At 63.7% G+C, this 27,182-nt stretch overlaps 2 protein-coding genes across 2 annotated transcripts; one reads left to right on the top strand and one right to left on the bottom strand.

Moving 5' to 3' along the window:
* Positions 1 to 3,482: 3,482 nt before the first annotated feature.
* ADGRG5 (adhesion G protein-coupled receptor G5) lies at positions 3,483 to 8,884 on the bottom strand. The gene is made up of 12 exons (XM_067302927.1): positions 8,811 to 8,884; positions 8,457 to 8,541; positions 8,149 to 8,287; positions 7,270 to 7,404; positions 6,977 to 7,093; positions 6,574 to 6,616; positions 6,247 to 6,353; positions 5,856 to 5,974; positions 5,456 to 5,721; positions 5,020 to 5,119; positions 4,190 to 4,452; positions 3,483 to 3,951 (listed from the first exon to the last, which is right to left on the bottom strand). Exons 1-12 carry the CDS (start codon positions 8,872 to 8,874, stop codon positions 3,866 to 3,868), a joined length of 1,524 nt encoding a protein of 507 aa, XP_067159028.1. The 5' UTR covers positions 8,875 to 8,884; the 3' UTR covers positions 3,483 to 3,865.
* Positions 8,885 to 13,715: 4,831 nt separating this feature from the next.
* On the top strand, positions 13,716 to 27,182 carry CCDC102A (coiled-coil domain containing 102A). Its single transcript, XM_067302745.1, has 9 exons — positions 13,716 to 13,782; positions 17,247 to 18,053; positions 20,973 to 21,190; positions 21,365 to 21,473; positions 21,850 to 21,966; positions 22,251 to 22,460; positions 22,822 to 22,992; positions 23,547 to 23,650; positions 26,487 to 27,182. Exons 2-9 carry the CDS (start codon positions 17,448 to 17,450, stop codon positions 26,611 to 26,613), a joined length of 1,662 nt encoding a protein of 553 aa, XP_067158846.1. The 5' UTR covers positions 13,716 to 13,782; positions 17,247 to 17,447; the 3' UTR covers positions 26,614 to 27,182.

Here is a 27,182-nt window from a genome sequence, read left to right on the forward strand (position 1 = left end):
CGTGTCTTCTCTGACGTCTAGACAAGCCCACCCTGCACTGGAAGCTTAAAAGTCAGTCAGCATGTTGAAGTCGGTATTTCATTTAATAACCCTTGCGTGAGCACTGCTCCAAAGCGCTAGGGCAAAGCTGGGAGGCTTTAAGCTGCAGCCACGTCACCTCCCGTTGGGACGGTCTTAGCGGCGGGACCGACGGCCGTCAGAAAAACCTCACCGAGCGGCCGGGTTTCAGGTCGCCGTCGTGTCGGGGTTGCTCCGTCTGTTAGGCAGCGATAGCAGCAGCGACTCGCCGGGCGCCAGGGCTGTAACGCCCCGCCGCAGAGAGCACTAGCAGCGTTTTGTCTGGTAGGGCTCGGCACTGCACATAAGCCTGAAATGATGTTAGCGAAGCCCGGGTGAAAACCGATCCCGAGGATATCCGAGGACAGCGCAAGCGCTGGCTTGGGACGCCCCTGTAGGACACGGGGAACTCGTGTTCGTCTCTGCTCTCCAGGGCGGCGGGGACCCAAGGCTGGATCCCGAAAGGGATTTGAGAGTCGAGGTCCGAGCCCACGCTGCTACCTGTCCCTGGATTAATTCCGTCCTGCCTGTTGCCCCAAAACTTCAAGGATTATATTTCCAGGGCTTTGGCCCGGGGCTGCTAGCGAGGCGCTGATAACGCCCATGTGCAATGCGATGCCGCGAATGGCATTTTTCGCCCTAGGAAAAGGAATAACTCCCCCGGAGCGGCGCCTCGGCCAGGGGCCAGCGTGCTTCAGCGCACAGGGCTCGGTGCCAGCCCCGAGCCGCCTGCGTGCGCGCAGCAACCCTGGAGCCAGCCCGGGCTCCGAATCGGGTGCAACCCGCCCCCGTCCGATTGCAACATAGCTCCTGTGCCACGGCGTATCCTGGTGTACTTCCTAGGCTTGGAAATCCGCCGCCACGTGAGGCCTAGCACGCTGAGAAAATAAGCAAGCTCTCGCTTTGATAAGGCTAAAGGAAAGGTAAACGGGATGGTTTCTCCTCCAAGCGGGAAGAGGTTAGACGTGATGCTCCGGAGACGTGGGAGAGGACTGGTGGAGATGCTGCCATTAGCTCTGCACCACATCAGAGGAGCGGAGAAGCCCTGGATGCCTCCCCGCTCCCCCAAACTTCGTCGGAGGTTTGGGAAGCACAGAGGGATGAGAGCACGGGTTTTCCCTCCGGTAACCTCGTGTCTGGCCCGGCCCCCCTCGGCTCGCTCCGGGGCTCGGCGTCCGAAGCACGTCGGGATGCACATGCCCAGCATGGAGGCTGCCGGAGTGATGCTGCGGCGGGTACCGCCGGCGAGAGCCACCCTTGGGCCCAGATGCCGACGCTGATGCCGGCGCTTTCCGCCTTCCCGGGAGAGCTGGCGCTGGAGGCAATGATGCGGCAGCCATTTCCTAAGCGCTGCCGGAAACAGGAAAAAGGCGCGGTGCCAGCGCACATGCCGTCAGCAGGAACACGCGTGACTCACGCCAGGAGACCTTCCCTTGGGCTCGCGGCTGAGCAAGCAGCGAGGAGAGCGACCCGGAGGCCGGGACGGACAAAACGCAGTGGCCGCCGAAGGGACGCCGGGGCGGATTTACGGCGCTGTGGGCGCCTTGGGAGCATGACGCCCGTGACGTGCCTTCGGCCAGGAGCAGAAGCTCTTCCAGCCCATCCGCCTCTGGGCTTGGGGCCGAGGTTGACCCCCATCTCAGTGCCGGCTTTGGGAATGGGTCTGGGGAGGGACGTTTCCACCCGGTGCCTCCAGAGAGAGGGTCGCGGCAGATGAGCAGCCCCGGCGCCTGCTCCTCCCGGTGCACTCCGGCAAATCTCCGCGCGCCACTCTGTCAGGAGTCGGGTTGGCCTGGGCCGGCGGCACTTTGTCCCCCCTGTTTCCCCTCTGTCCTGTCTCATTTTTACCTTGGGAGCCCTGGACTGGCCGCGGGCCAGACCCGCCGGCGGCAATCTCAGCTCCGACCTCGAGGAAACGGCCGTGCCTGGCAGCCCGCAGGAGCGCTACGTGCCCGGCGGAGCGGCTGCCAGGACGGATGTGCCGATGCCCGTGCCACCGGGACCGCGCTTCCCGGGCACCGTCTGGTGCAGGGCTGCTAGTCACCATCATCTTCGCTGCCGCAAGGATCCGGAGCTGCAATTGCTCCCTGCATTGCTGGATAAATCAGTCCTATCATGCTCCCGCTGGAGTCCCTGCCAAAATACCAAAATACCAAAATACCCAAATACCGAGGGTCTTGCATGCTTTTGCAGACCTGGCTCCTGTCTCCGATAGCCCACGTTCCGGCGTGGAGCCGTCACGCTGGGAGCCCAAGGAGGATGCAGCGCGGCTCAGGCAGGAGAGCCGAAACGCTGAGCAGGGACTGTCCCGTCCTCGAGACGCGGCAGCGGGAGCCGGCAGCATCCCTCGCCACCCCGAGCTCCCCAGCACCGGGCTGCAAACGCGTGGACTTAACGCTCCCAGCACGGAAAATCCCACCCAGACGTGCCTCTGGCTGGGCATCCAGGAGAAATGGGAGCTTTCCCTCCTCTCCTGCCTTTTCCTTTCCAGGAATAACGAATTCCTGCCTTCCCCTGGTGGGAGATGAAAAATAATTAGTGCTTCTGGAGAACCGAGGCATTAGCGAGAAGGGCTGAGAACAGCCCATCCGTCGTCCCGGCTGGGCCTGGAACGCAAATTTGCGTTGCTAAATCGCGCCGGTGGGGCTGAATCAGAAACGGCCCCTTTTCCTGCCGGCTCCAGACATGTCGCAGCGCCGGGAGCGAGCTCGCCGCGCTCCCCGAGCCCGGGGGAAACCCTGGCAGCCGGGGGCTTCCCCGCGTCGCAGCCCCAGAGGCGACGGCGTCAAAGCCCCGCGCACCTGTTTTCCCCCGGGGGCAAGAAGAGAAGCCGCCGACCGCCCCCGGGGCGCAGGGGCAGGGTGCGGGAGACCTACGTCTTCCTCGGAAAAGTGAGCCCCGAGCAGCAGTGCGGAGGAGGCCTCGGCTTTGCCCGTTACAGCCGCTCCGGCTTCCGAGACCGTGCGGAGGCGCTTGGGCATCCGACCCCGCTGCGCGTGCGGTGCAGAGCCGGGAAAAATCTTTGAAAACCTCGTGCCATCTAGCGGGACCTTCATTAACGACAACGGCGTCAAGCCGAGGGAATCGCTGCCGGGGTCGGCCGGTCTTCGGCCGCCGGCAGAGCCGAGCGTTTCCCGGTGCGGCCTCCGCGGCCATGCCGGGCTCGGGCTCCGTGGGAGGCCAGCGCGGGCCTCGCTCCGCAGTGCACGGCTCCGCGCCGCCAGCGAGGCCGGCACGGCTCCTGCGGCTGCTGGAAAATGAGCTCCCGGCACAAAAGCGCCTTTTTAATTAAGCAGCGCTTTTAATGAGGAGCGGCTGGTTCCAGCAGGAAAAGTCAATTTTGCTTAAAAATAAAGGCAGGGCCTGGAAGGGGGGGGGACTAAAGCGGATCGGTTCGAACGGGGGCGGCCCCCGGCCCGCCGTGCCTGCTTCGCCTTCCCGCGCGGTCCAGGCAGGCCGGCGACGGAGCCGTGGCGTTCCGAACCCCAAGCGCCAGCCGGCTCCCGCAGCGCCGGCGTTTCACTTCGCAGCCCAAACGCTTCCGTTGTTAAAGAAAGCCGGGTTGTCCTCCCGCGCCGCGTGCGGCACCGGCGCCGAGCGGCGGCCGGGGGATGCTCCTGCTCGGAGCAGACGCCGCGCTGGTCCCACGGGGGATTTGCACGTGCCCGAAAAACATCCGGCCAAGGGTTTTGCCGCCGGCTGCCCAAACGCTCCGCGCCGGGCACCTGCAGGAGGTCCCCGTGCAGCCCCCCAGGTCCATCGCCGGCGAAGCCCCCCGCCAGCCCCTGACGCCGGCGGCCGGGCCGGCTCACTTGGAGGCGTTGGAGGTGGTGCTGGCGGGGTCGCGCTCCATCCGGCAGTGCACAGCGTGGTACCACAGGCAGATGAAGAGACCTGCGGGCGGAAAGGCGGCGCAGCCCGTCGGTCGCCGCCGTCCGCCGGGATAACCGACGCGCGGACGGCGTAGCAAGCAGCCCAACCCCCCCGGGCTCCCGGGGAGCGTGGGGGTCTCGGCCCGTCACTCGTCCCTCCCACCGCGGGGAGAGCGCGGAGCTTGCAAGGAACCTGCTGCTCCCAACGCAGGGGGTTTTCCCCCCAAAATCCCCTTCCCAAGCCCGGTGCTCCCACTGACCCTGCAGGGAGTTGAGGATGGTGAAGAGGTAGAGCTGGGGGACGAAGAAGACGCCGAAGCTGAAGAAGGCCAGGCCCCAGGTGACGCCCAGCAGGCAGGTGAGCCCCAGCACCGTCGCCCAGTCCTTCCTCGCCGTCCCCATCTGGCGCCGGCTGCTCCTCAGTATCCTCACGACGATGAGCAGCACCAGGGTGTTGAAGAGCAGGATGAGGCCGGCGTAGCACAGGGTGCCATTGTGAGCCGCCCGGCTGGTGAGCCAGCACCTGCACGAGGGAGCCCGTGCCATCGGGGAGAGCCGAGAAGCACCCGGGGGCGGCAGATCCAGCCCGGAGCAGCCGGGAGGGATATTTGCTTGGGGAGAAGGGCTAATGTCTCCTGAGAAGGGGTTTTGGGGGGCCAAGTGTGCATGGAAAAGCCCCGTGCGTGGAGGGGGACAGGCCCGCGTTGGCAGGGGGGACAGTGCCACGCGGTCATGGCTTGGCAGCAGAGCAAGGGAGAGATGGAGCTGTCCCCCCCCTGCGCCTCCCAGCGTGGCCGCGCACACCGGACATCCCATGGCACCCACACATGGGTGCCTCCGGCAGGGGATAACGCCCTAAAGCTGCTTCGGGGTGCACTGACCCATGGCAGGGACGGGGGACAGCAGGAGACGCCTCCCCACGCACGCGGCGAGCTCCCCGTTTCGGGGAAACGGCCACGCTCAGAGAAACGGGCGCCCTGCAGGGAAGAGGAGGAGAAAGAGGTTCCTCCTCCAGCCAAACCGCTTCTGCTTGGCCTCATCCCCACCTCAGCAGAGCCGCGATGGCGCCCGGGGACGCTGCAGCACTCACATTGTAGCATTTTTGTAGCCATCAGCAACTTTGATGTCAAGGTATCCATAGGTGTCTTTCTTGAAGAGCAAAATACTAATTACGACCAACGCTGGCAGACCTGTGGGTCAGGAGACAGAATACGGTCAGGGGAGAAGACAGGGCGAGAAATCGCAGCCATGCTCATCGGAGAAGGGGCAGGGGAGCCCAGAGGGCCTGCAGACGGCGACTGCCGCAGCACGACGCACGGGTCCCAGCATATGGGCATTGCAGAGAGCCGAGCGCCGCTGCAGGTATCTCCAGCATGAGCAAGCTCCCCGGCCCATGCGACAGCACCCATGCTCATCCCCTCCACTGACCTTCTTCCTGGTGGGCCTACCACCCGCCCTGGTTGCCCACCACCATTGCTAACAGGGACTACTGTGGCAGTGGCAGTGACCAGAGAGGCCACACTCACCCCAGCCAAAGAGGCAGAGCTTGAGGAGGTAGCGCCGGACGTAGATGTTGTAGACCTTGATGAGGAGGAGGTAGAGGTGGAAGGCCTCGGCAGCCATCCAGGCGAAGGTGCAGAGGAGGCACCCATGCAGGAAGGCGGCCGTGGCCTGGCACAGCCCCACTGAGGCCAAGGCCAGCGGCTCGCTGAGCAGGAACCCACTGTTCAGGAGGAAGAGCGCGCCCAGGAGGTTCATGTGGATTTTGGTCGTGTCGTCACTCTTCTTCCTCCTAAAAGATAGGGATAAGAAAAGGGGTGATGCTGGAGTGGTGGGAAGTCCTCATCTGGCCCCCTCTGGTTGGGAAAGGAGAGCCGGTGCTGATGCCACAGTGCCTGGGGCCAAGGTGGTCACGGCCACAGTTACCTGAAGATGCAGTAGAAGAGGAGGATGAAAAGCGAGGCAGCGGCTGAGATGGAGCAGCCCACGATGCTGATGTAGGTGAGAGACACCAGCTCTGCCTGGCTGATGTCACCCGGCGTGATCTGGCCGAGGAGGAGAGAGGAGGGCCGGGCTTAGGAGCTAGTGGCGTGTGGCCCCAGCATGGACACACCAACCCCGTAGCGATCACGGCACTGCACCCCATCGCCAACAGCCCAGAGAAGCTCCGCTCCCCCAGCAAGGCACCTCTCATCAAAAAATGAAGTGCTTTAGGGCAAAAGAGCCCAAAGAGGGATCGGGCCATGGCGAAGGACCAGCCTTTACAAGGGATTAGTTAGGTGAAAACACCCAGCCAACCCATTGGCATCCGTCCTACCAGCAGCACGGCGAAGTAGGTGAGGTGGTTGCACAGGCACAGGACGGTGCCCTGGCTGTGCCTGGTCTCGCAGCCCTCCGAGCTCCAGCTTCCCAAGCCCTTGCCTCCTGCCAGGGAGAGAAACACCATCAGAGAGGCAGCCAGGGGGTCCTGAGGACACCCACGGAGCTGATGGGGGTGAAGGAATGGGTGCTTGGGCTAGGGCTCGGCACCCCCTTCGCCCTCTCACTCTCAGTGAGAGCTGCCCCGGGGCGGTTTGGCAGTGCCACCGGGGACGGTGGCACTGAGGTGGCCTCGCTCTGCTGCCCCAGCCACCGACGCACTCACCGGCTCCGTCCAGCCAGAAGACGCAGATTGCGTTGGAGGAGTCCTGGTGGGAAGGGCAAGGAGGAGGTCAGTGATGGGGAAGGAGGAGGTTAGAGATGGGGCAGGGTCCTCCCCAAGGAACCCCCCGGTGGCAAAGCAATGTCCTGGTCCCAATGCAAAGCAGGGAAAATCTTAATTTGCCTGAACTCAAAGGAAAATCCTGGTGCTTGGGGTCATCCCCGCATCCCTCACCCTTAGCAGGCATCATGCATGCCTGGAACGGAGCTACGCCGCTTCCCTCCGCAGAACGAGCGATATTCAATATTCAGATCCCCCCAGTCAGGACTGGCCCCTTCTTCCCAGCTCTGATCCCTCCCGGAGCATCCCATGCGTTGGTGGCCCCAGGGGCTGGTCGCTCACTCACCAGCACTTTGTTGTGCTGGAACTGGATCTCCACGGGCTGGCTGAGGTTGGTGACACGGACGTTTCGGAGGAAGGCTCCCAAGATGTGGTCGTTCAGCACGGAGCTGTTGCGCGCATCCTGCAAAGAGTCGGGGCACCCGTCGGTTCCCGGGGGGGACGAGGTTCGTGGCGGGTTGCGGGATGCAGCTGCTCTCAGGACACCGCAGAGGAGCCACGAAGGACACCTCCGGGGGCTGCCCTCGCTGCTGCCCACCACCCCGGCCCACGGGCGTGAAGCCGCAGCGGACGGCTCACCTGGAAGATGCAAGGGCTGTGGATGTAAATGCAGATGAGTTTCTGCTCGACCTCTCCTGCCTGGATGTCCTTCATCAGCTCTGCCGGGAAGCGCATGGCGTGCTGCGGGATGCTGCTTCGCCCTCTGTTCTGCGCCTGGGGAGGAGGAGAAAGCTTGGCTGAGACGCGAGGAGAACCACAGGGACAGCGGTTCCCATCCCCATCCCCGAGCCGGGCTGGGCCAGCACAGCGCCCGGACCCAGCGCCTTCGGCACAGGACCTGCCGGCGGCAGGGACCGCACTGCCGAGACGCGTCGGGCGATTTCCGAGCTCTGATCCCGACCGACCACTAGAGGAGGACAAAGGCCTGCGCTGTCCCAGGGACGCCCAGCCCTGCCGTCACCCTTGGGTGCTGCCCTGGCCGGGGAGCACCCGGCTGGAGGAGGAGGTGGTGGTGGAGGCACTCGCCATGGCTGCGGGGGCCCCCAGGACCCAGGCGACCCCGGCGAGAGGCACACGTGGGCGGCCGGAACCCCCAACGCCGTGCCCCGCGGTTATCAGCATGGGCCACCACCGCGTCCCTCAGCCTGGTGACAGCTCACGGCCCGGCACGCATGTCCCCAGCTCACTGCCAAGGTGCCAGAGACACATTCGGACTCTCAGACCTTGCAGTTTCTCCAGGCCCGACATCAGAGACCTCCCGATCCTTAGGACAAGCACATACTGCGGGACCGAGTGACGGGGACACGTCACCCAAATCCCAACTTTGCAGGGAACATCTTCCTTCCCTGGGCAGCACTGCCTCAGCGTGTTTCCCGGGACTGCAGCAGGGTTTGGGGCCAAATTCAACATTTCCCGGCGGGAAAGGACGGCCGGGCAGCGGAGCCCACAGGTACTGACCATCTGGCTGGTGAGATTGAGACCGTTGAAGCCCTGGGCCCTGAGCTTGAACACGTGGGTCTGGATGGTGGTGAACCTGAAGGTGAGGATCTCCTGCTTGAAGTTGACTTTGGCCAGCTTCTGCTCGAGCGCGCTTAACCTGCGGGGCAAAACCGCGGGGCTGCGGGTCAGGGCGACGCCGGAGCGGCCAGAGGCGACGAGCAGGAGCGGGGAGGCTGGGGCTCCCGCAGGGGTATTGGGCAGGGAAAGGTTCCAAAAAGCTGGAGCGCCACGGCCCGCAGCGGGGTGCTGGCAGAGCACCAACGCACCTTGGCATGTTGTCACCGGCGGTGCCGCAGCCTTCCCGCAGCCGGGAATCCAGCGTGGCCACGTCCTTCTCCACTTTGTCCGTGTCTGCACGGGTGAGACGTTAGCAGCCTTTCCGGGGGGGAGTCCTGAGAGCTTCGGACACTCGGGGCTCTGCAGGACAGCAGGTCCCCCACCCCCCCTGCCCGAATGCACGCACGCACCTTGCTCAATTTGGGCCGGCGAGCGGGCTGAGCGCCGGGCGGGAGGGGAAGCCGCCCCGCGCCGCCGCGGACCCCTCCCCAACCCGCCAGGGTTTTGCCCCCGATCGAATCGAGCCGCGGAGGCCAGAGGTTCGGCGCAGGTTTGGTCCCTACCGTAGGACCGCTGGGCAGCCACGGTGAGAGCGAGGACGAGGGCGCTGAGCAGCGGGGCGTTCATCTCCGGGGCACTCTGCACCGCTCCTGCAAAAGACACCCGGGCACCCACGGGGGCTCCGCTCGCCTCCGCTCGGGCTTTGCAGGGAGCCTCGCCGGCCCGCAGTGGCCCAGCTGCAAATCCTCGCAAGGCGGGTCGAGAGGTGCCGGCGGCGGCCGCCGCGAGCCCGCGCCGGGGCGCGCTGGCAGCAGGCCAGCTCGGCGCGCTTCCTGCCGCCGCGGGTGCCCAGGGGTGCAGGGCGTCGAGCACGGTTTGCATCGGTTGCGACACGGCGCGCCGCTCCGCTGCCGGCTGCAGCCACGGCAGCCCCGAAAGCAACCGCGCGACCACTGCCGGCGACGGAGGCTTTGAGGCACGGCGAGCTTCGGGACGTTAATTCTGCAAGGCGCTCTCGATGCACGAGTAAGCACGGAAATGCTTTCACGACTATTTGGGGGGTGGCTGTGCCGAGCAGAGGTGCCTTCACGCTGCTGACACGAGCGATGGCAAAGGGCTACCGGAGTTCCCAGCGGCGCTGCCGGCCGGGCGACGCGTTGCACGCGCGCCCTGTGGATGCTGCCCGCTTGCACCGTCTCCAAACAGCACGGTTTGAGACGCGCCTTGCTCCGTGGTCTCCCAAAACGCTGCCGCCCCCGGGGCATCGGCGCCCGGCACGGCGCATGCAAATCCCCAGCTAGGGATGCTCCCCGCGGTTTCTCCCAGCACTCCGTTAAAAGGGTTTTTTGCAATAAATAACCCTGTTTTCCCGCAGCCCGCTCAGCCCTCCTCCTTCCCCCTCGGGAATTGCAAACATTTGTACTTTAGGGGGGTTGTTTTTTTTCTTTAACGTCGTGCTCCGGCCAATTTGCGAACCTGGTGGGATCGGACCCATCAGCGACGTCAGCCTCGAAGTCAAACCAAGCCGAAGCGGAGCGGCCCCGAGCGCAAGCAGCCACGCAGGAGCCGGCGGGGAGGAGCAGCCTCGGCACCCGCGGGGGTTCCCACGGCCCGTCTCGCCCTCTCCCCCCGTCTCCGCGGGGCACGGAAAGCAGCGGCTCCCCGACGCGTTTCCAGCACCCTGCTACCGTCTGACTTCCCCAAGGGGGGGGGAAAAACACCCTCGCACACTTTCTTCTATCACCGGCGCTATGCAGGGTCTCATTCCAGCCGTGCCTACGGCGAGACCCAAGCAGCGCGGAGGAAGCCCTTACCCGCTCGGCGGCGTCCGGCGGATGCGGGGCCCTTTTCCCGGCGTTCGGGTGCCTCCGGAGCGGCGGGCTGGGTGCGAGGAGCTCTGCCAGCCTGCGTGGCTCCGGCGCTGCCTGTGTCGGGAGGCCGCTGCAGCAGAAAAGGAAGTGTTTGCATGCAGATGAGCAGATTAAATCTACAGCACTTTTAGATTTCCTTTGCCTAATTCTTTGCAAAAGCCCTGCTAGGGCCCAGGGTAGCAGCTGGAGCAAGGCGGGGAGCCCCAGCCCCGGCGCCAAATTCAGATGACTCCTATACGGGTTTGAGGCCGCAGGCCGGCTTTGGGAGGAGGGATGCTCTTCGGCACGGTCCAAAGGCAATTTGCTTTCCGGATAGATCTGATGCACTTAAGCTGCTGCCCCAAACGAACTTCTTCATTGCTATGGGCTAATTAGCCACTTGGAAGTGACTCCTGGCTCTCCTGCAAGCAGTCGCTTCCCCCCAGAGCCTGGAGAGCCCACTTGCTGGCACCCTCGGATCCCATCAGCGCAGGTTTGCACCCCCGGGCATGGAATAGGGCATCTCCGAGACTGCAGTTCCCGGATCACGGCCCCCGAGCCCGGTGCACGCTCAGGGATTGCTGGCACCGAAGGCCAGGACGGGAGACCGGGTACAAGAGGAGATGCTCCAAGGGATGGTTTGATGTTGCAGCTGATGCTCAGCTATTGCCAAAAAGGACCCTTTCCACACCCCGTCCTCCAGATCGGATCGAGGTCCAGCTGCACGGGATCTGGTGGGCCGAAACACCAGCTCCAGGGCACCTGGGTGCAGACGTCAGTCCTTGGGGACATGGTAAATCGGGGTCATCCCTCGGCCGGCTCAGGTTTTAGCCCCCCCCACCTCGCTCTGCCTGCGTCCGGCTTTGCAAGCCGAAGCGGTGGAAGCTGGGAGGATGCCCAGCCGGGAACTGCCGGTACCGAAGCGTGGGATCGCCAGACGGATCCATCCCACAAAGCCCTCGAAAAGGCAACGCAGCTCTTTGCTGTGGCCAAAACGTTTTGATTTTTCGCAAGGGGAAAAAATGCTGGCGCACGTGTTACCAAGATGCGCGTGTCAAAGCAAACAGTAATGAAACACTCGGCACTTTTAATTTTGGTGCCTTCTAAACGATTTGGTTGAATTTCTCGGTCCCAAACGACTTTTCGTGTGAAGCGCTCTTTTGCTTTTATTTTCTTTCAATAAATGACTTCAACGTCCCCTTCCAGCCAAAACAGGGAACTTCATTTCAGATCACAGTGAAAGTTTATTTTTATCCGGCGTCACTTCTCCCTCTCCTTTGCGCCGGTTAGCTCTCCAAGAAAAAAAAAAGTCGCCGAGTTTCGGAACCTGTTTTTAAGGTCAGGAGGCTGCACAACCCCACGCGCGGCGCCCGCAGCTCACCGGCAAAACCCAAAGGCGCCGGCCAGCAGTGCGAGGCCAGCTCGAAGGAGCTGCAAAATCCTGCATTAGGATCACGTTAAGCACGTTTCAGTTTGCAAATTTGTCCTTCTTCGGGCTTTACGGAGAGCTCTGGCCGGGGGAGCGGAGGGAGGCCGGGCAGAGCCGAGGGTTTCCGGCTCCGGAAAGGCTCCGCTGCGCCTGTGGGCTGCAGGACCCGCCGCGGTGGCGAGACAGAAGAAAGTTCTCTCCCAAGGCAAACCACCGAAAAACGAACGTGGGTGAGCGATCCATTTCCTCTGGCTTTTCGGACTGTGTTTGCAGCGGAAAAACAGCAGGCGAGGAGGCGAGGGGTGAAAACGCACACGCGTTCTTAGCTTTGCTTTAACTTAATTCTCTCCGCTCGCCGAATCCTCGGGGAGAAAAGGGTGTTAGCGACGCTCCTGCTCTCACGGGAAACGAATGCTCTGGGCCTTTTGCATTTCAGTATTTTGGGCTGAAAAACGTCCAGCAAAGGGAAAAGTATCCAGGGAAGATGGTGTTATTGCTGGAAGACGAGATAGGAGGGGAATAGCATGACCCAGACCCTGCGTTGTGAAATACTCCTGGGCTTGCAGGGACACAACCCCAGGTAACCGCATAACGTCTCACTGTCCATCACACCCTCGTGGATTCTTTGATGTTTAATACAGGGTTGAGCCAATGCTCCTGCCCTTCCTTTGGGAGGGAAGGAGCTCTGGCAAAGCTTCTTTCCTCCATCCAGCTGCCTGCTTCTGCCACGCTCACAAGGACGGGGTGTCACCGAGACCTTTGCCCACCGGCCGAGGCAGCAGGGTTGGGAGGTGGCGCAGGAGCGCGGCAGCCGGGCAGGCTCGCAAGCCCGAGTCCCTGAATTACACGCTCCAGGCGGCTTTTGGTTTCTGTCATCATCGTCGCCTCTCTCGTTCCAGAAATAGAGGGCTGCTTCATCCCGAGCGCAGCCGGCCCTCGGCTAAAGCCGCAGCAATAGCCCCGGGGTGGAAGAGGCGGGTGGCGGAGCTCTAAATTTAAGAGACATTTGCTCCAGTCCGTGCCCGCGCAGTCCAGAGCTGCTGACAGCTTTCTCTTCCCCAGCCTCTGCCCGGCCTCCGCGGTGCCGGCGGGACAGATTAACCAGCAGAGGGAAAATGCTGCGGTTCAGAGGCCGAGGCGCCGCTCTGGAGGACCCGAGCTCGCGTTCGGGCTCGCAGGGTGGAGGAGGAACCGCCGGCAAGCAGAGCATCGGCGCCCCGAGCGCTGCGCCCATGCTGGCTGCCCAAGGAAGGAGCTCAAGCCTGATTGTCACAGCCGGTGCCCGGTGGCCTCCAGTGCTGCCACCACCTTTCCACCAGCTCTAGGAGCGCTCAGACCTGAAGAGGCCAGAAACAAGCCGGCGCCACGCTGAAGGCAGGCAGCTGCAGCCCCCCGTGCACCACCCTGGTGTGAAAGCAGGCCACTGTGCAAACAGCCAGGCGTTAGCCTGCTTGTGTGCCGCACGCTGGCGTGCGAATATGCCCACGTGCAAGCCTGCCCCTGTGCAGGCCCTTCCAGGCAATGCACTGGTGTGCAACGTGCCTGACTGTGAGCAAGCACAGCCGTGTGGAAACACTCGTGTGCAAGCATGTTCATTTGCCAAGACCCCTGGGCAAGCATGCCCGCGCGCAAACAGCAGTGTGCAAACATCCTTGTGCAAACCCTTGCGTGCAACACGCTCGGCTGCAAGCATCGCCGTGCAAGCACCCCTAGGTGCAAACCCTTGCGTGCAACATGCTCGGCTGCAAGCATTGCCGTGCAAGCGCCCCTAGGTGCAACCCCTTGTGTGCAACACGCTTGGCTGCAAGCATCGCCGTGCAAGCACCCTTAGGTGCAAACACTTGGATGCAACACATTTGGGTGCCGAAACGCCTGCACGACCCGCCGCGAGCAAGCTCCCGTGCGCACCAGCACCCTGCACACACCGCGGACGCTCGCTAGGCGAGCGCGCCCGGGTGCCAAGCCGTGCAAGCCGCGCTCCGGTGCACGCGTGCCCCCGGGCAGCCACGCGCGTGCCACGCAGCGGCGGGGCGGGCGCACCGGCGGCGGCCGCCGCTGCCGGGCCCGGGCCGTGCAAGCGCCCCCGCGCGAGGCGGCGGGCTCCGGGCGCCCCCGGCCCGGCGCGGCCCGCCCCTGCCGCCGGCCCGGGGGGAGGAGGAGGAGGAGGAGGAGGAGGAAGGGCAGGGAGGGAGGAGACTCCCGACGGCAGCGCCCCGGCCCGCGCGGCTCCCGCACGGCACCGCCGCGCCGCCACCGGTGAGCGGGCCGCGCCGGGGGGGCGCCGGCGCCCGGACGGCGGCGGGGGAGGCGGCGGGGCGGCGCGGGCAACTTGCGGGGCAACTTGCGGGGCAACTTTGGCGGGGCGGGCGGGGGCCGCGCCCGGGGCTCGGCGGGGCCGGGCCGGGCCGGGCGGGGGGCGGCGGGAGGCGCCGGGCCGGGCCGGGCCGGGCGGGGGGGGGTTGGGGGGGCGGCGGGTTTCGGGCCGCGCCGGGCCGGGCCGCGCGCGCAGGAATGCGGCTCGCTCCCCGCGGACCGGGCCCGGCGTCACCGCGGCGGCGGCCGGATGGGCAGCGCCGCCGGCCAATGGGGCGGCGCGGGGGGCGGGGCGGCGCCGCCCCCGCGGGCTGCCGCCGGGGGGCGCGCGCGGGAAAACCGCCCCCCGCCGGGCGCGCGCGCGCCGCGGGGTGGGGGGGGGCGAGGGGGCAGCGCGCGCGCGTCCCGCGGCACCGGCGCGCGCCGTGGGTAGCGGGCGGCAGCCCGTGCACCACGCGTGTCCCCGAGGGTATTGCAGGGAGCCGCTGCACCCCCTGTGCCCCCCGCGGGCGTTGCGCGCAGCCCCGTGCGCCCTCTGGGCATTGCACGGCATCCCGTGCTCTGCTCACGCTCGCCATGCGTGCTGCATGGCATCCCGAGGATCACGCACGGTGCAATATCCACGATGCATGCTGTCTGTGGGTATTGCACGGCATCCTGGGCTCTGCACCCAATGGGTAATGCACCACGTTCCGTAGACTACGCATTTTCCCCGTGGATATTGCACAGCATCCCGTGCCCTGTACTTGCTCTCTGTGGGTACTGCATGGTGTCCCATGCTCCGTGCGTGCTTCCCAAAGGTATGGCACAGCAGCTTGGGGGTCTGCCTGCTGGCGACCTGGGTTTGTTATCCAGAGAAACTGTCTGCAGAGAGAGCAGAAAAGTAAATATCCAAACTCACCTCTGCAATTCCCTGGCCCTGTTTTCGGTTGCTTTGTAACTTTTCCCAACTTAGAGCCTTCAAGCTAGAGTTTTCTGTGCCATTTGCCTGGATGTTCTGGAGTGTTTCAGCAAAAAATGCTCTTAACTATTTTAGTGAATAAGATCGAAGAAGTGCATTATCTCCCAGCACAAAATGCATAATTGCAATCAGTTGGTGTTTTTGCTCTCTTGTACTCTGGGAACGGGTCTCAGAGCCTGGCAGGGTTTGGCTCCTGGTCAGGGCTGTGCTGTCATGAAAACGGGGGACACATGGAGGTGTGCGGCCGGTTCCCGAGCTGGCGCGGGCTGCTTTGTCCCCAGAGCAAGGGAATTTGCCCCGGCCACAATCTCAGGGCATCTCTGGGGCTGTCCGCATCCCTTTTCCGGCCCTGCATCAAGCCTGTGCTCAGCTGTCCTAGGAGGCAAGCTGGAACATGGACAACCTCTCCTGCCAAGCTTGCACTTTGGGTATGACCGCGCTGTTGGCAAATGTGCAACTCCCAAATCCCCTTTTGTATCCCAAGAAGGAAATTGGGTGCCCTGAGCCAGAGGTGCCAAAGGAAAACTCCCTCCGGTGTTCACTGCTCTTGCTTGCAGAGCTCCATGCTGCCGGGTTTCTCTTCGCTTTCCTGTCCCTGACTCAGGCTCTCAGTCCCTGTCCAGGCTGCTGACCCTGTTTTGCTGGCGGCGAAGGGTGTGTGACTTTGGATGCCGACAGCGTCTCAGGTTTGGCCCCTCTAGAGCGAGTTAGCTGTGTCCACCCTGCAAAGCTTGCGGTCCCAAGTCATCCTTTTTATTTCGCGTGCGTTCCTCTCCTGCTCGGAGGGCCTGCAATCGCGCCGGGGCGGTGCCGCAGCCTCTCCGAGCCGGGTTCTGCGGCACGTCCTGCCCTCCAGCCCGGCGTGTGCGGGGGTCTCGCTGGAGACGTCCCCCCGGAGGGCAGCTCGGGGCTGCGCGTGCAGTGCGAGCCGGCACCGTTTGGGGCCACTTTGCATCCTCCGCCGGGGATGCAGGGTGCCGAGAGCCAGCACCGGCTCCCGCGTCCGGCTGCCAGCGCCGCTAGGGAGGCCGAGGCCATTAGGCTGCGGGCTGACCGGCCTCGGGCTCTGTGTTTATCCCATTAGCGTCGGCAGCGCCCTCCCATTGAGGTTTCCTGGAGCGGTTTACCAGCTTGGCAGATCCCCGGTGCCGCGCTGCTGCCGCGCCGGGTTCTTGCGGTCGGGGAGGATTCGCCTCCCCGGGACCTGCTGCCGGCCCCTCGCGCCCCTCTGCCCGCCGGCTTTGCCCCGCAGGGGGATCCCGCCGAGCGAAGGGGCCGGGCCGCCCGAGCGTCCCGCGCCGGAGCGCTCTGCGGCGGTGCCGGCGGCCCGCGGGCAGCGCCGTGCGCATCGCGGAGGCGCAGGGGAAGCTCGGCGGCGCCTGGGCACGGAGGGCCGGCTCGGTGCGCAGCCCCCCGCCGCGGTGAGGGGGGTGGGAGCCGCTGCCCCCCCTTTAGGCGCCCGGGTTTGAGCGCAAGCAGGGCGGCGCGGGGCGAGAGTCGCCGCCGCCGCCGCTGCCGCTGCACCCCCCTCGCCGGGAGCCGGAGGGACGTGCCGCGGGGAGCCCGGCGCCCCCGGGTGCAGGGGAGGGACGCGGCCGCCGGCCAGTGCCGAGCCCGGCCAAGGGACGCTTTCCGCCACATCCGGCCCCCTCCCGGCTCCTGCGCGGGCGGACGCCTGCGTCTCCTCAGCTCGCACCCCGCCGGCCCCCGGGAGGAGCCGGCAGACTCGGCTTGCTCCCCGGGCCGGCTTTGGCTGGGAGCGCGCCCGGCCTTGCCGCCCGGAGCCTCTCTGGTTTCAGGCTGTTAACGCTTTTCCGGAGTTGTTCTCCCGCCCGGTGGAGCCGGGCGGGAGCGAGGGGGAAGGGAGGCGACGGCCACCGCTGCCCCCGCGGCCTGCTCGCCCGGGCTGGGCTGGGCCAGGCCGCCGCCACCGCCGGACGCAGGGTTTAACGCTGTCACCGCCGCAGCGAGAGCCAGTTCTCGTGTGGGTGACGTCATATGGGTGACATCACGCGGGTGACATCACGCGGGTGACCTCACGCGGGCGCTGCTGCCTCCAGCGCAACGGCAGAGGCGCCCTGGGCCGCCCCAACGCGTCGGGCGAGCAGGATCTCCGCGCCGCGCGGCGGGCTGGGACCCGGCGGTGCCTGGACGGCGTCGCGCCGGCATCTCGGCCGGCCCCGTCCCTCCGCGCTGCGCTTTCCCTCCCCGCAGGGACTCGCGCAGCCGGAGGTGGCGGATGATCGTGGGGAGCAGCTGGACACCTCGGGGTTAGGAGGTTTGGCCTTGCGGCCCGGGCCAGGGAGCAACGGAGAGAGGAGATGCTCCGAAACACCCGTCCTGCTCCGAAATACCCGTGCTGGGTTCCTCCGTTATCCGAGGTGTCGCGCTCGGCCCCTCCGCGGAGAGCGGAGCCCCCGTAACTCCTCGCCTCTTCCTCCCGCAGGTCCCCGCTCGGCCGCCCCGGGTCATGGCCACGGCCCGGCCGTGAGGAGAGCCGGCCTGCCGCGCCGCGGGCCACGGCGATGCTGAGCCGGCCCGGGCCGCCGCCACCTTCCTGAGGCCGCGTTTCGGGGAGGCGACGGCGTCCTTGCCCCATGCCTGCTGGCGCGCCGCCACCACCGCCGCCGCCCGCCAGCCCGCCGCCATGAGCCAGAGCGCCGGCTCGCGCCTCGCCGACTCGCCGCAGCTCTCCAAGAGCTCGCTGCTCACCATCCTGGGCAGCCCGCACCCCGAGCGCGCCGGCCCGGCCGAGGCGGCGCCGCTGCCACCGCCGCCGACGCCGCCGAGCGGCACGCCGTCGCCCGGCCCCCCGCAGCTGCCCCTGCTGGGCGCCGCCTGCCTCGAGGGCGACTGGGAGGGCCGCGAGGAGCTGCGGCTGCGCGAGCTGGAGGAGGCGCGGGCCCGGGCGGCCCAGATGGAGAAGACCATGCGCTGGTGGTCGGACTGCACGGCCAACTGGCGCGAGAAGTGGAGCAAGGTGCGGGCCGAGCGCAACAAGGCGCGCGAGGAGGTGCGCCAGCTGCGCCACAAGCTGGAGACGCTCACCAAGGAGCTGACGGGCCTCAAGCGAGAGCGGCAGGAGGTGCTCAACGAGAACGAGCAGCTGGGCAAGGAGGTGGCGCGCCTCAAGGGCGAGGAGGAGAAGGAGAAGGAGATGGACAACCGGGTGGCCTCCGAGAAGGAGAGCGAGGCCGCCCCAGAGCAGGAGCCCGTGCGAGACGTGGGCTCCGACAAGCCAGCCAAAAACAAGGTGAGGATGCGGCGGGGGTGCGGGAACAGGAGGAAGGAATGGGGCAGCTACGGATGCTCCCGCCGGCAGCGGTGGGGTAACCTCTTGCTCCTGGGCTGGCGCACCTCCGTGCCCCCTGCGAGAGATTTGCTGTGTCCCGGGAGGTCTCGCGCTCCCTGGTGGCATCTCAGCTGTGCCAGACTGGCTCCTTCGCAGCCCACCGTGCCGTGGGTGGCACCAACGTCTCATGGTCCCAGTTTGCTATCGCATGCTGCCATCCCACCCCAGCAGAGCGGGCTTTGGAGGGGCATTTGGGGAGGAAAACGAGGTCGCTGTGACTCAGCTGAAATGCCTGCAGGTGGGACAGGTTCCTGGGGTCAGACCCTTCTTGGAGCAGCATGGTGGGGCCAAGCCCCTCTTGGAGTAGGTTGGCAGGGTCAAACCCCTCTTGGAGCAGCATGGTGGGGTCAAACCCCTCTCGGAGCAGCGTGGCAGGGTTGGACCCCTCTTGGAGCAGCGTGGTGGGGCCAAGCCCCTCTTGGAGCAGCACAGTCAGCCCAGGACTCCTGTAACCTGGGTGCAGCTAGATCACCTGGATACCAGGCAAGGTCTATGCTGTGGAGCATCATGTTTGGAAGTATTAAACAAAATTCAGTGTCTGAACAGGGAACTGTGGCTATGGGAGTGCAGGTACCATCTCCCAGGAGCAGCGCATGCACCGGGGAGTTGGTGCAGGTTTTCGGCAGAGATCTATGCAGAAGGAACGTAACTCATGAAGGAGGAGAAATCAGAGCCACGCCAAGAATGATTACAGGTCCTTGGATAGTCAGCTGTCTTCTACAGTCAGTTAAATCAAGATGTAGCAGTCCTCGAGTACACAGGAACAGAAATTGCAGCGTCGGCTGCCATTTCATAACTGCTTAGTGTATCTGATTGCATGGTTGCAAAGAGCAAAATCCGAGAATAAACTAACAAATAAGCATGGATAATTGTACCGGGGCCATCAAAGTAAATATGATAGCAGAACGCAGGCGATCGTTTCTTGCCAGAGAATTGCCCTTTGTCCCAAAGTAGATTGAGGTGAAAATGGTGACTGTAAGCAGACCGCTGAATGCAATAGTTCCTACTCAGAACATGGGATTTCTGCTGTAAGCACCCGAAAGAATCAGTGTGCACATTTCGAAGCAGGGAAAGTAAACACTGTCTTGCTCTAACGCTCCAGACTGCTGCGTTTGCTGCAAACAGTAGCAAAAGCATACAGAGGCTCGTGCGTCTCCTGGGAGGACCGGCCGTTTTGTCTCCTCCTGCCCAGCCGGAGAGGAGCGAGGTGCGTGTTGGGATTGGTGCAGTTATTGCCCAAAAATATCTTCCTCCGCTTGTGCCTCACTGGCCTCCTCCTGTTTCTTGTGCAACCGCGCCGGTGCTGCACCGAAAGAGGCTGAGCTGTCTCCATGCATCTGACCCGCAGGGCTGAGCCCTCCCAAACTCCTCACGTGCTGCTGCACGGCCCAGCTGGTCAAAGGAATCAGAGTCTGAGCACTTGACGTCTCATCACTAAAAAAAAAAACCCTAAGGATGTAATTTCCCCTTTATGAGGGTGCAGAGTCTGGCTCTTCTTTGTGCCGTTTGTCCAATGCGATGTGGGAGGCCCCACGTCCTTGAAGGACAAGGACAGGGAGGCCCATCCCTCACCTTGTGGTGCTTGTGGTGGCGTCGGATGTGAACACATGGATTAAACGCAGTCGGGAGCTCTGTGGTCCTATAGTGTCTTCAATGCAAGTGTAGACCCTGCTACTCCCTGCGGTGCTTTTGTCTTAGGTTTTCTTCCAAGGCCGGGGGAAAAATATCTCCTCCGTGGGCCCACAGCTTCTCCAGACGATGGGCTGCAGCGACAGAAAATCTCGCTGCAGACTGTCAAGGCTTTGCAGCCTGAGAACCTCCCATTTTCAAGCCCAGCTAGTTTTCAGCCGGTTGAACCAAAGAAATTATTCTTGGCTGCTCTGGAGGAGCTTTGATCTTAAAGCAAATGATAGTTGTCTGCGTCTTCTCGGTTATGGCAGAAACTGGACGGGGAAGAAAGGCTTTGCCGTTCTCCACTTCCCCGCTCCCGAGGCAGGGCCCGCCACAGAGAGAGATCTCGCTGCCTGAAGCCAAGGGGACATCATCAGCTGCGTCTTCTCCTGATGCAGTTAGCAGAGAGGCCGTTTTTCCCCTGACTTGGCCCCGGGAATGAGCAGAGCTTAGACAGCGATCTGGAGGCAGAGCTGTGTGCACAACACCCCTCCCTCCTGCGGTGTTGGCGTGCTTTTTATGGATTTTATGTAAAAAAGCACAAGCAAGCAAATGTTGAGTGAGCTTTATACACCGAGCTAATTTGCCACACGCTCACTGAGCCTAATTAAAGATGAACCTAAGCAGTGGTTGCACTGAGATTGGATTAATAAATCAGTGTTATCCCATCCCTAATTTAACGCATCATGTAATCAAAGCAGGATGCTGAGGCTGACGGCAGAAGGTGTGGTTGTCTTGTATGGGGAGACGGCCAAGAGGAACGGGTACCTCAGCCAGGGTGGTGGGTCCTCTAGACGTCAGCTGCGGGGTGGCTTGGCCCAGTAACGCTCCCTCGTGTCTGCTGGTGGTACAGGATGGAGGGATGCTGTTCGTTATCCCTCTGCTCAGGGTGAAGCCCGGAAAGATGGGTGAGGGTGCAAGCTGGTTGGGATACGGGGTGCCAAAACGGGGAGCCAGAACTGCCCTCACTCAGTGTAGGGCAGCAGCAGTGTTGCCTGCTGTGCGCCCCGGCCAGGTGACTGGGGGTTCGGTGTGGGTGCTGGGAGGCTGGAGGCCCCGAGGACAGGGGTGGGCAGTGACTGCGTGCTGAGGGTGCTCATCTCTTTTTGTGTGACCTTCCTCCTGCTTGGCCACCCCGTGTGGCTGCAGGAGTTTGAGCTGATGGAAAACATCCTGAAGAGCAAACAGGACGGGTCCGAGTGCTGGGAGCAGCGGAGCACCGTGAGCGTGCGGACCTCCTTCACCCGCCAGGAGAGGAACCGCCTGCTCTGGGAGGACATGAGCGTCATTGAGGAGGACGCCACCAAAGTGACCGCCCTGAAGCTGAGGCTGGACGAGTCCCAGAAAGTGCTGCTCAAGGAGCGCGAGTGAGTTCCCCGGGTCGCGGGGATTTACCCTCATGGGGTGTGAGCCCAACCCAGCCCAAGGGGTCTCGGCCACGCAGGCAAGGTCAGCGCAGGAGCCCGGCAGAGACCCTTCCCGCCGGGATGGGCTGGGACGGGGGGTCCTGCGGGCCCTCACGTGGGGCCGCCTCTTCGCAGGGACAAGTTGGCGCTCAGCAAGAGCATCGAGAAGCTGGAGGGCGAGCTCAGCCAGTGGAAGATCAAGTACGAGGAGCTGAACAAGAACAAGCAGGAGGTGATGAAGCAGGTGAGCAGAGGAGTCTGGCACTGCTGCCGGGGCCGGGGATGCTGTGAGGAGGTGGCCTTGTCCCCAGGGGCATGGGGACCCTTGGCCTCAACTCCACGAGGGGGCACTCTCGCTCCAGGCAAGCCACCCACGCCTGGGGCGCTCATTAATTAAGTGTCTTAACTAGCACCATTGATCCAGCTATAATCAGTCCATCCATCCTCCCCAGAGGTTTGGAGATGTCTGGCCCCGCTACAGGTGGCAGTTGTGGAGTGGCCAAGGGGGGCCACGTCCCCCCCAAACCAGATGGAGACTGACTGGTGAAGCGGGACCTGGGTTCGAATCTCCTCGGGTAAGAGTGCTCACTGCTTCCCTCCCGCTCTGTGTCCTCCCACAGCTGAACATCCTGAAGGAGATCCACCAGGACGAGCTGGGACGCATCTCAGAGGACCTGGAAGACGAGCTGGGCGCTCGCTCCAGCATGGACAAGAAGCTGGCTGAGCTGCGCACGGAGGTGAGGGTGGGCTGCGGGGCTGCATCGGTGGGGACAGCAGGACCGAGCCCTCGCCAAGGGGGACGGCATCAGCTGGCTGCGCTGGAATAAGGGCAGGAAGGGCTTCAAGGGGCTGTTTCAAGGGGTGATTGGGACGACTGTGACCACAGTGGGGAGGGAGGCATTGACCAGCGCAGAGAGCAAAGAGAGCATGGCAGCAGAGGGGAGTCCCCGCCGTTACACCGGGGGACACCCTGGGCAGCCAGGGCCAGGGGCCTGAGCCTGCGAGATGTCCCCCTGCCCAGATGGAGCGGCTGCAGGCAGAGAACGCGGCCGAGTGGGGCAAGCGGGAGCGCCTGGAGACCGAGAAGCTCAACCTGGAGCGGGAGAACAAGAAGCTGCGGGCACAGATCGAGGACCTGGAGGAGGTGCTGGCTCGGAAGCGGCGCCAGACAGCCAGCGCCCTGGACACCGACCTCAAAACCATCCAGGCCGAGCTCTTCGAGAAGAACAAGGTGGGATGGGCAGCCCAGGCCTGGGCCACCCCCAGCCTCATGCCACCCCCAGCCTCGTGCCACCCCCTGTCTGGGGAGCCCCGGGTAACAGGATCCCTGTGTGCCATGTCACTCTAATGGTGGGTCTGGGTCCCCCAGGACACCCTTGATCCCACACTCTGCTCATTCCCTTCACGTGGAGGGTGACAGTTCTGGTTGAGAACATCAGCCCGTTTGTAGGCTCCATCTCAGCTCCTCCATCATGGAGGGAGAGTTATTTGGCAGGGGGGAAAGGGGCTGCTGGGGTGTCCTACGGCAGAGTATGCGCTGGCCAGGGGGTGCTCTCACCCGCTCAGCCCTGGCCCTGCCGTGCCCACCACAGGAGCTGGCTGACCTGAAGCACGTCCACACGAAGCTGAAGAAGCAGTACCAGGAGAAGATGGCTGAGCTGGCCCACGCCAACCGCCGCGTGGAGCAGCATGAAGGCGAGGTGAAGAAACTGCGCCTGAGAGTGGAGGAGCTGAAGAAGGAGCTGGCCCAAGCTGAAGATGAGGTGAGTCCCTGAATGTGTCCAGAGCCGTGGCATGGGTGAGGAGAGATGGTCTTTCTCAGAAAGCTGCGCATTAAAATACCCCCGCGGTGGTCAGAGGGAGTGACGGGTGCCTCAGGGACCAGGGAGGTGAGCGTGGCTGGCAAGCTGGAGAGCCCTGGGGTTAGCAGGGCTCAAACTCCCTCTCTCTTTACATTAACAACAGAAAATCCCCTTATCTTAGAGCTGTCACCGCAGCGCTCTCAGAAGTAAGGTCCCAGCCTGGAGCAGGCTGACTTGAACTCTTGACTATGCTCCGGTGAAGGAGGTGCCAAGATCTACCAGGAGAAGAGCGTTAAAAATGCAGCCTGGGAGATGTGCCAAGAGCTTGTCTCGCCCACGCTGTAGGCTCAAATCTCGGCTGGCTCAGATTGGTAGCAGCGTCGGGCGCAGCTTGTCCCATCCCGGAGATGGGGAGCAGGTTGCTCTTGGGGAAGGGGCTGAGAGAAGAGCGGGCGTTGGGGAGCTCTGCCCTCTCTCCATGGCCAAAGACAGCCCCGTTCCCCTCCGTCCCGCAGCTGGACGAGGCCCACAACCAGACGCGGAAGCTGCAGCGGTCGCTGGACGAGCAGACGGAGCAGAGCGAGAACTTCCAGGTGCAGCTGGAGCACCTGCAGTCCCGGTGAGCAGAGGGCCGTGGTGGTGCCACTTGAGCACCACACACAGCAACAGCGGGGAGGCACCCGGGGAAGCCGAAGGATGGGATCGGGCGCTCTTTGCAACCATCCCTCTACCAGCATCCCTCTGGGCTGAACGGAGGAGCTCACACTGTGCTTGCGGGGGCCTACGGGCCTCTAGAGCTCCCCGTGTCCTCAGGGCAGCCTTCGCGCCAGTTCTAGCTGGTGTGACATTACTGTTAGACTGTGCCCAGCGCAGCCTGGTTTTCTTAACCGTTGGGTCAGGCCTAGATTTCACCCGCCAGTGTCCAATGCTGGACGCAGGCTCTGAGCATCCTGAACAGGCCTTGGCAGGCGGGCTCCGAGCGTGGTCCGCATCCAGCAGCGCCCACGTGCTCGGAGCCCCTCGGCCGGAAGCAAGGGGAGGCGAAGGGTTGCGCCGCGGCCAGGCGATCTGCCCGGAGTGATTTATCCCGTGGAGCCGGGCAGAAGTGTCATGCCGATGATAAAGAGCCGCTCAGCAGCAAAGCGCTCTTTCCAAAGGGGGCTAATTCACGGAAGCGTTCCCAGCCCCGGGGGGACGGCTACCGAGCGGAGGAGAGGGAGGGAGGGAGGTTGTACGGGGAAGGCTGTCGGGCGAGTGCTTTATCGCCGCGTGGTGATGGATCGCGGGGCTCGGCGGGGGCACGCTCGCTCCGTCTTTTCTGCCTCTTTCCTTCGGGAAGCTAAAAGCAGGGAAAGCTCCCTCCGTCCTGGCACCGGGAGGATGCTGCGGTAGTTCCCAAAGCGCTGTGCTCGAGCCAGCCGGGACCCCTGCTCTGTCCAGGGCTGCTTCGGGAGGGAGGACAGGGCACCGGGGGCACTTTCACCGCTTGTCCTTTTGGCCCAACAAAGAGCATCTTTGCCCCTGGGTTGGGACCCCCCAACCCCGTCTGGGCTCGTCCCATTTGGGATGTTCAGAAATGCAAAATGCCTTTTTGCATTTTGAGGTGAGCACCTCAAGGGCATCGAAGGTCCATCCCTCAAATTCACCGACTTCTCCTGGCCTGGGCCTGGCTCGGCTCTTTAGTGACCTTGAGGAACCTTTCGTGCTTCTCCGTCCCCGTCCCCGGGGCGGCACGGACCTCCCCGAGCAAAACCTCACGGAGGATGAGGCTGTGCCGGGCGAGGGAGGCGTGCGGGGAGGTGGGAGCTGGGCAGCCGCTACTCCAGGGAGCCGGTGCTTCCCTAAGGGCTCTCTAGTTGTATTGCTCTTAAAAACTTTCTCTGCCCTCACTTTGCTTCTCCAGCGATAAAAAGCTGAAATGGCCACGAGAGAAATCGATTCTCCACCGGAGAGTGTCTCTGGGAGGCACTTGGGGTTGTTTTTCTTTTTTTTTAGATCTTTATTTTATTGGGACACCTTCATTAAATCATAGAGGAATAATGGAGGCTTCATCCTCTCCCCTCCCTGCTCCCTCCAGCCGCCCCGCACGCTTGCTCTAAATAATTCATGCTTTCCAGTAAAATGCAGCAAACTTGTCCGTTTTGACCGGAGACCGATGGGAGAACTGTTTTCTTCCCAATCTCGGGTCTTTGATTTCCAAATTTGCCTCATAAATTCAGCTGATGAATTTTAATGCGAGGGTAAGTGAGGAGCTAAAAATACCGAGCGCTTCCCATTGACGGGGAGGCTGCGCGCAGGCTGGCGCCGGAGCCCGAAGCCTCCGGTGTCCCCGCCGCGGCCCTCCCAGCACCGGGAAGCTTCCCGCGGCTCCCGCAGGCTCTGCTGGGGCCAGGTTGGGGCTACCAGCCCGTGGGTTTTGGCTCCCACGTGCACGTGGATGTTTGCCCTGGCACCCGCCCCGGAGCCAGATGCGGGCGCATTCCTGCAGGAGAGCCTCTTCCTCCGGGAACGGCCGTGCCGTGCCTGGGCACCGCGGATTAGCCTGCGCGGTGGTTCATACCGAGCTGTTTCTGGGATGCTCCGCTGGAGAAGTCACTAGTGGTGTCGGTTTTAGGGATTGGGGAAACTGAGGCACGGCTCCGCTTCTCCCCCCTCTGCCGGGTTGTGCGAAGGTGCCTGTCTGAGCCGTGTCCAGGCCGCTGAAAATAGGCAGTTTGGGGGGGAAAAGCGGGATAATTGCTAGTGTCGGGTTTACTTTGGGGCCCTGCTTCCGCCCCGAAGGCTTTTAGCCAAAGCCGCATGGAGGAAACTCGGTGAAAACCCATTTTTGACTGGGAGGAGGAGGAGGCAGCTCTTAAAAAAACCGGTTGCTCGCCGCTCCAAACTTTTGGCTGCTGCGTGTCTCCCGGGATAGCCCGCGGCCTCTTAAACTTTCGGGGACCCCTACTGCTCACCCCCTTCTTGCCGCCCACCCCAGAGCATCCGGCGGGCTCCCCCAGCCCTGGAGGGGATGAGCTGGGGGGGGACGAGCTCCGCGTTTGCTCTAGGACCCCCCGGCAGTCCGCGGGGTGGGGAAGCGACGGCTCCTCCGGGCGGTTTTCCCCCGGGCCTGCTCGCTTTCATCGAAAGCCTGTTAAGCTCCACTCCCTCCGAGCGGGACGGATTTGGCTTTATCAGCAGGTAACACCCACTTGGCGGCTGGAATGTAAACTCAGAGGAGGGTGAGGGGCTCTGGCCTTCCTCCCGCCTTCCTCCCGCCGCAGGGGGGGGACCCAAACCTCCAGCCTCGGCCCCAAGCAGCCCCTAATTCTGCCCTTCCAGGCCGGGGTCGCTGTCCAGCTGCCCCGGCTCCCATGTCCCATAAGGCCCGTGCCGGGTGTCCCCAGCTCCGGCCGGGGCGGTGGGGACGGCGCGGGGTCCCGGCGCCCCCCCCAGCCAGCTCTCCCCTCCGGCAGGCTGCGGCGGCAGCAGAACGCCCCGCTTTTCGGGAAGATGCGCAGTGCCCGCTTCGGCCCCGACGACCCCGGAGACGGCACCAGCGACCCGGACGAGGACGAGGACCTGCAGATCCAGGTTCCCTAGCGCCCGGGGCCGGGGTGCTCGCTGGCCGCGGCCCCAGGCTTTCGCAAACCGGGACCGGGGCCGGGCGAGGCGGCGGTGCCCGAGGGATGCCCGCCGCGGGGCCGTCCCGTGGTGGCTCTCCTCTCCCGACAAGTGCCTGCCACCGCGGGGCTCGTCCCAAACCAGCTCCGGGCCTTTGCTGCAAACGGGTGGAATCTGGCCACGCGGCGGCTGTCTTACAGATGGGGAAACTGAGGCACAGAGCGGTGGCGAGGAACTCGTGCGGGCTGATAGCCCCAAGCCCGCTGCCTCTGCCTCTCGGCCAGCCTCCTGGGGCCCCTCGGCCGCCGGCTCCTCTCGGGACGGAGACGTGGACACCAGAATAAGCATCATCTGAGCAGACCAGGAGGAAGAAACCCAGGTTGGAGAGGGGACGCAGCTAACCTGGACAAGCCTGGTCCCTGGAGCCAGCTAGACTGATCCCGTCTACTTTATATATATATATATATATATATATATAATATATATGTATGTATTTGTATATGTTTTTTTATTATAAATATAGAGCTGAGAGGGGCGTTCACTCTGAA

Source organism: Apteryx mantelli, chromosome 10 (assembly GCF_036417845.1).
Source record: "Apteryx mantelli isolate bAptMan1 chromosome 10, bAptMan1.hap1, whole genome shotgun sequence".
Lineage (NCBI taxonomy): Eukaryota > Metazoa > Chordata > Aves > Apterygiformes > Apterygidae > Apteryx > Apteryx mantelli.

Excerpts from the sequence above, each read along its gene's own strand:
- ADGRG5 (XM_067302927.1), bottom strand. The coding sequence starts at position 8,874 with ATGAACGCCCCGCTGCTCAGCGCCCTCGTCCTCGCTCTCACCGTGGCT. Across the intron at positions 6,617-6,976 it reads TCCAGCACAACAAAGTGCTG|GACTCCTCCAACGCAATCTG; the intron begins GTGAGTGAGCGA and ends CCTTCCCACCAG. Across the intron at positions 5,975-6,246 it reads CCTACTTCGCCGTGCTGCTG|ATCACGCCGGGTGACATCAG; the intron begins GTAGGACGGATG and ends CTCCTCGGCCAG.
- CCDC102A (XM_067302745.1), top strand. The coding sequence starts at position 17,448 with ATGAGCCAGAGCGCCGGCTCGCGCCTCGCCGACTCGCCGCAGCTCTCC. Across the intron at positions 18,054-20,972 it reads ACAAGCCAGCCAAAAACAAG|GAGTTTGAGCTGATGGAAAA; the intron begins GTGAGGATGCGG and ends GTGTGGCTGCAG. Across the intron at positions 21,191-21,364 it reads GTGCTGCTCAAGGAGCGCGA|GGACAAGTTGGCGCTCAGCA; the intron begins GTGAGTTCCCCG and ends GCCTCTTCGCAG.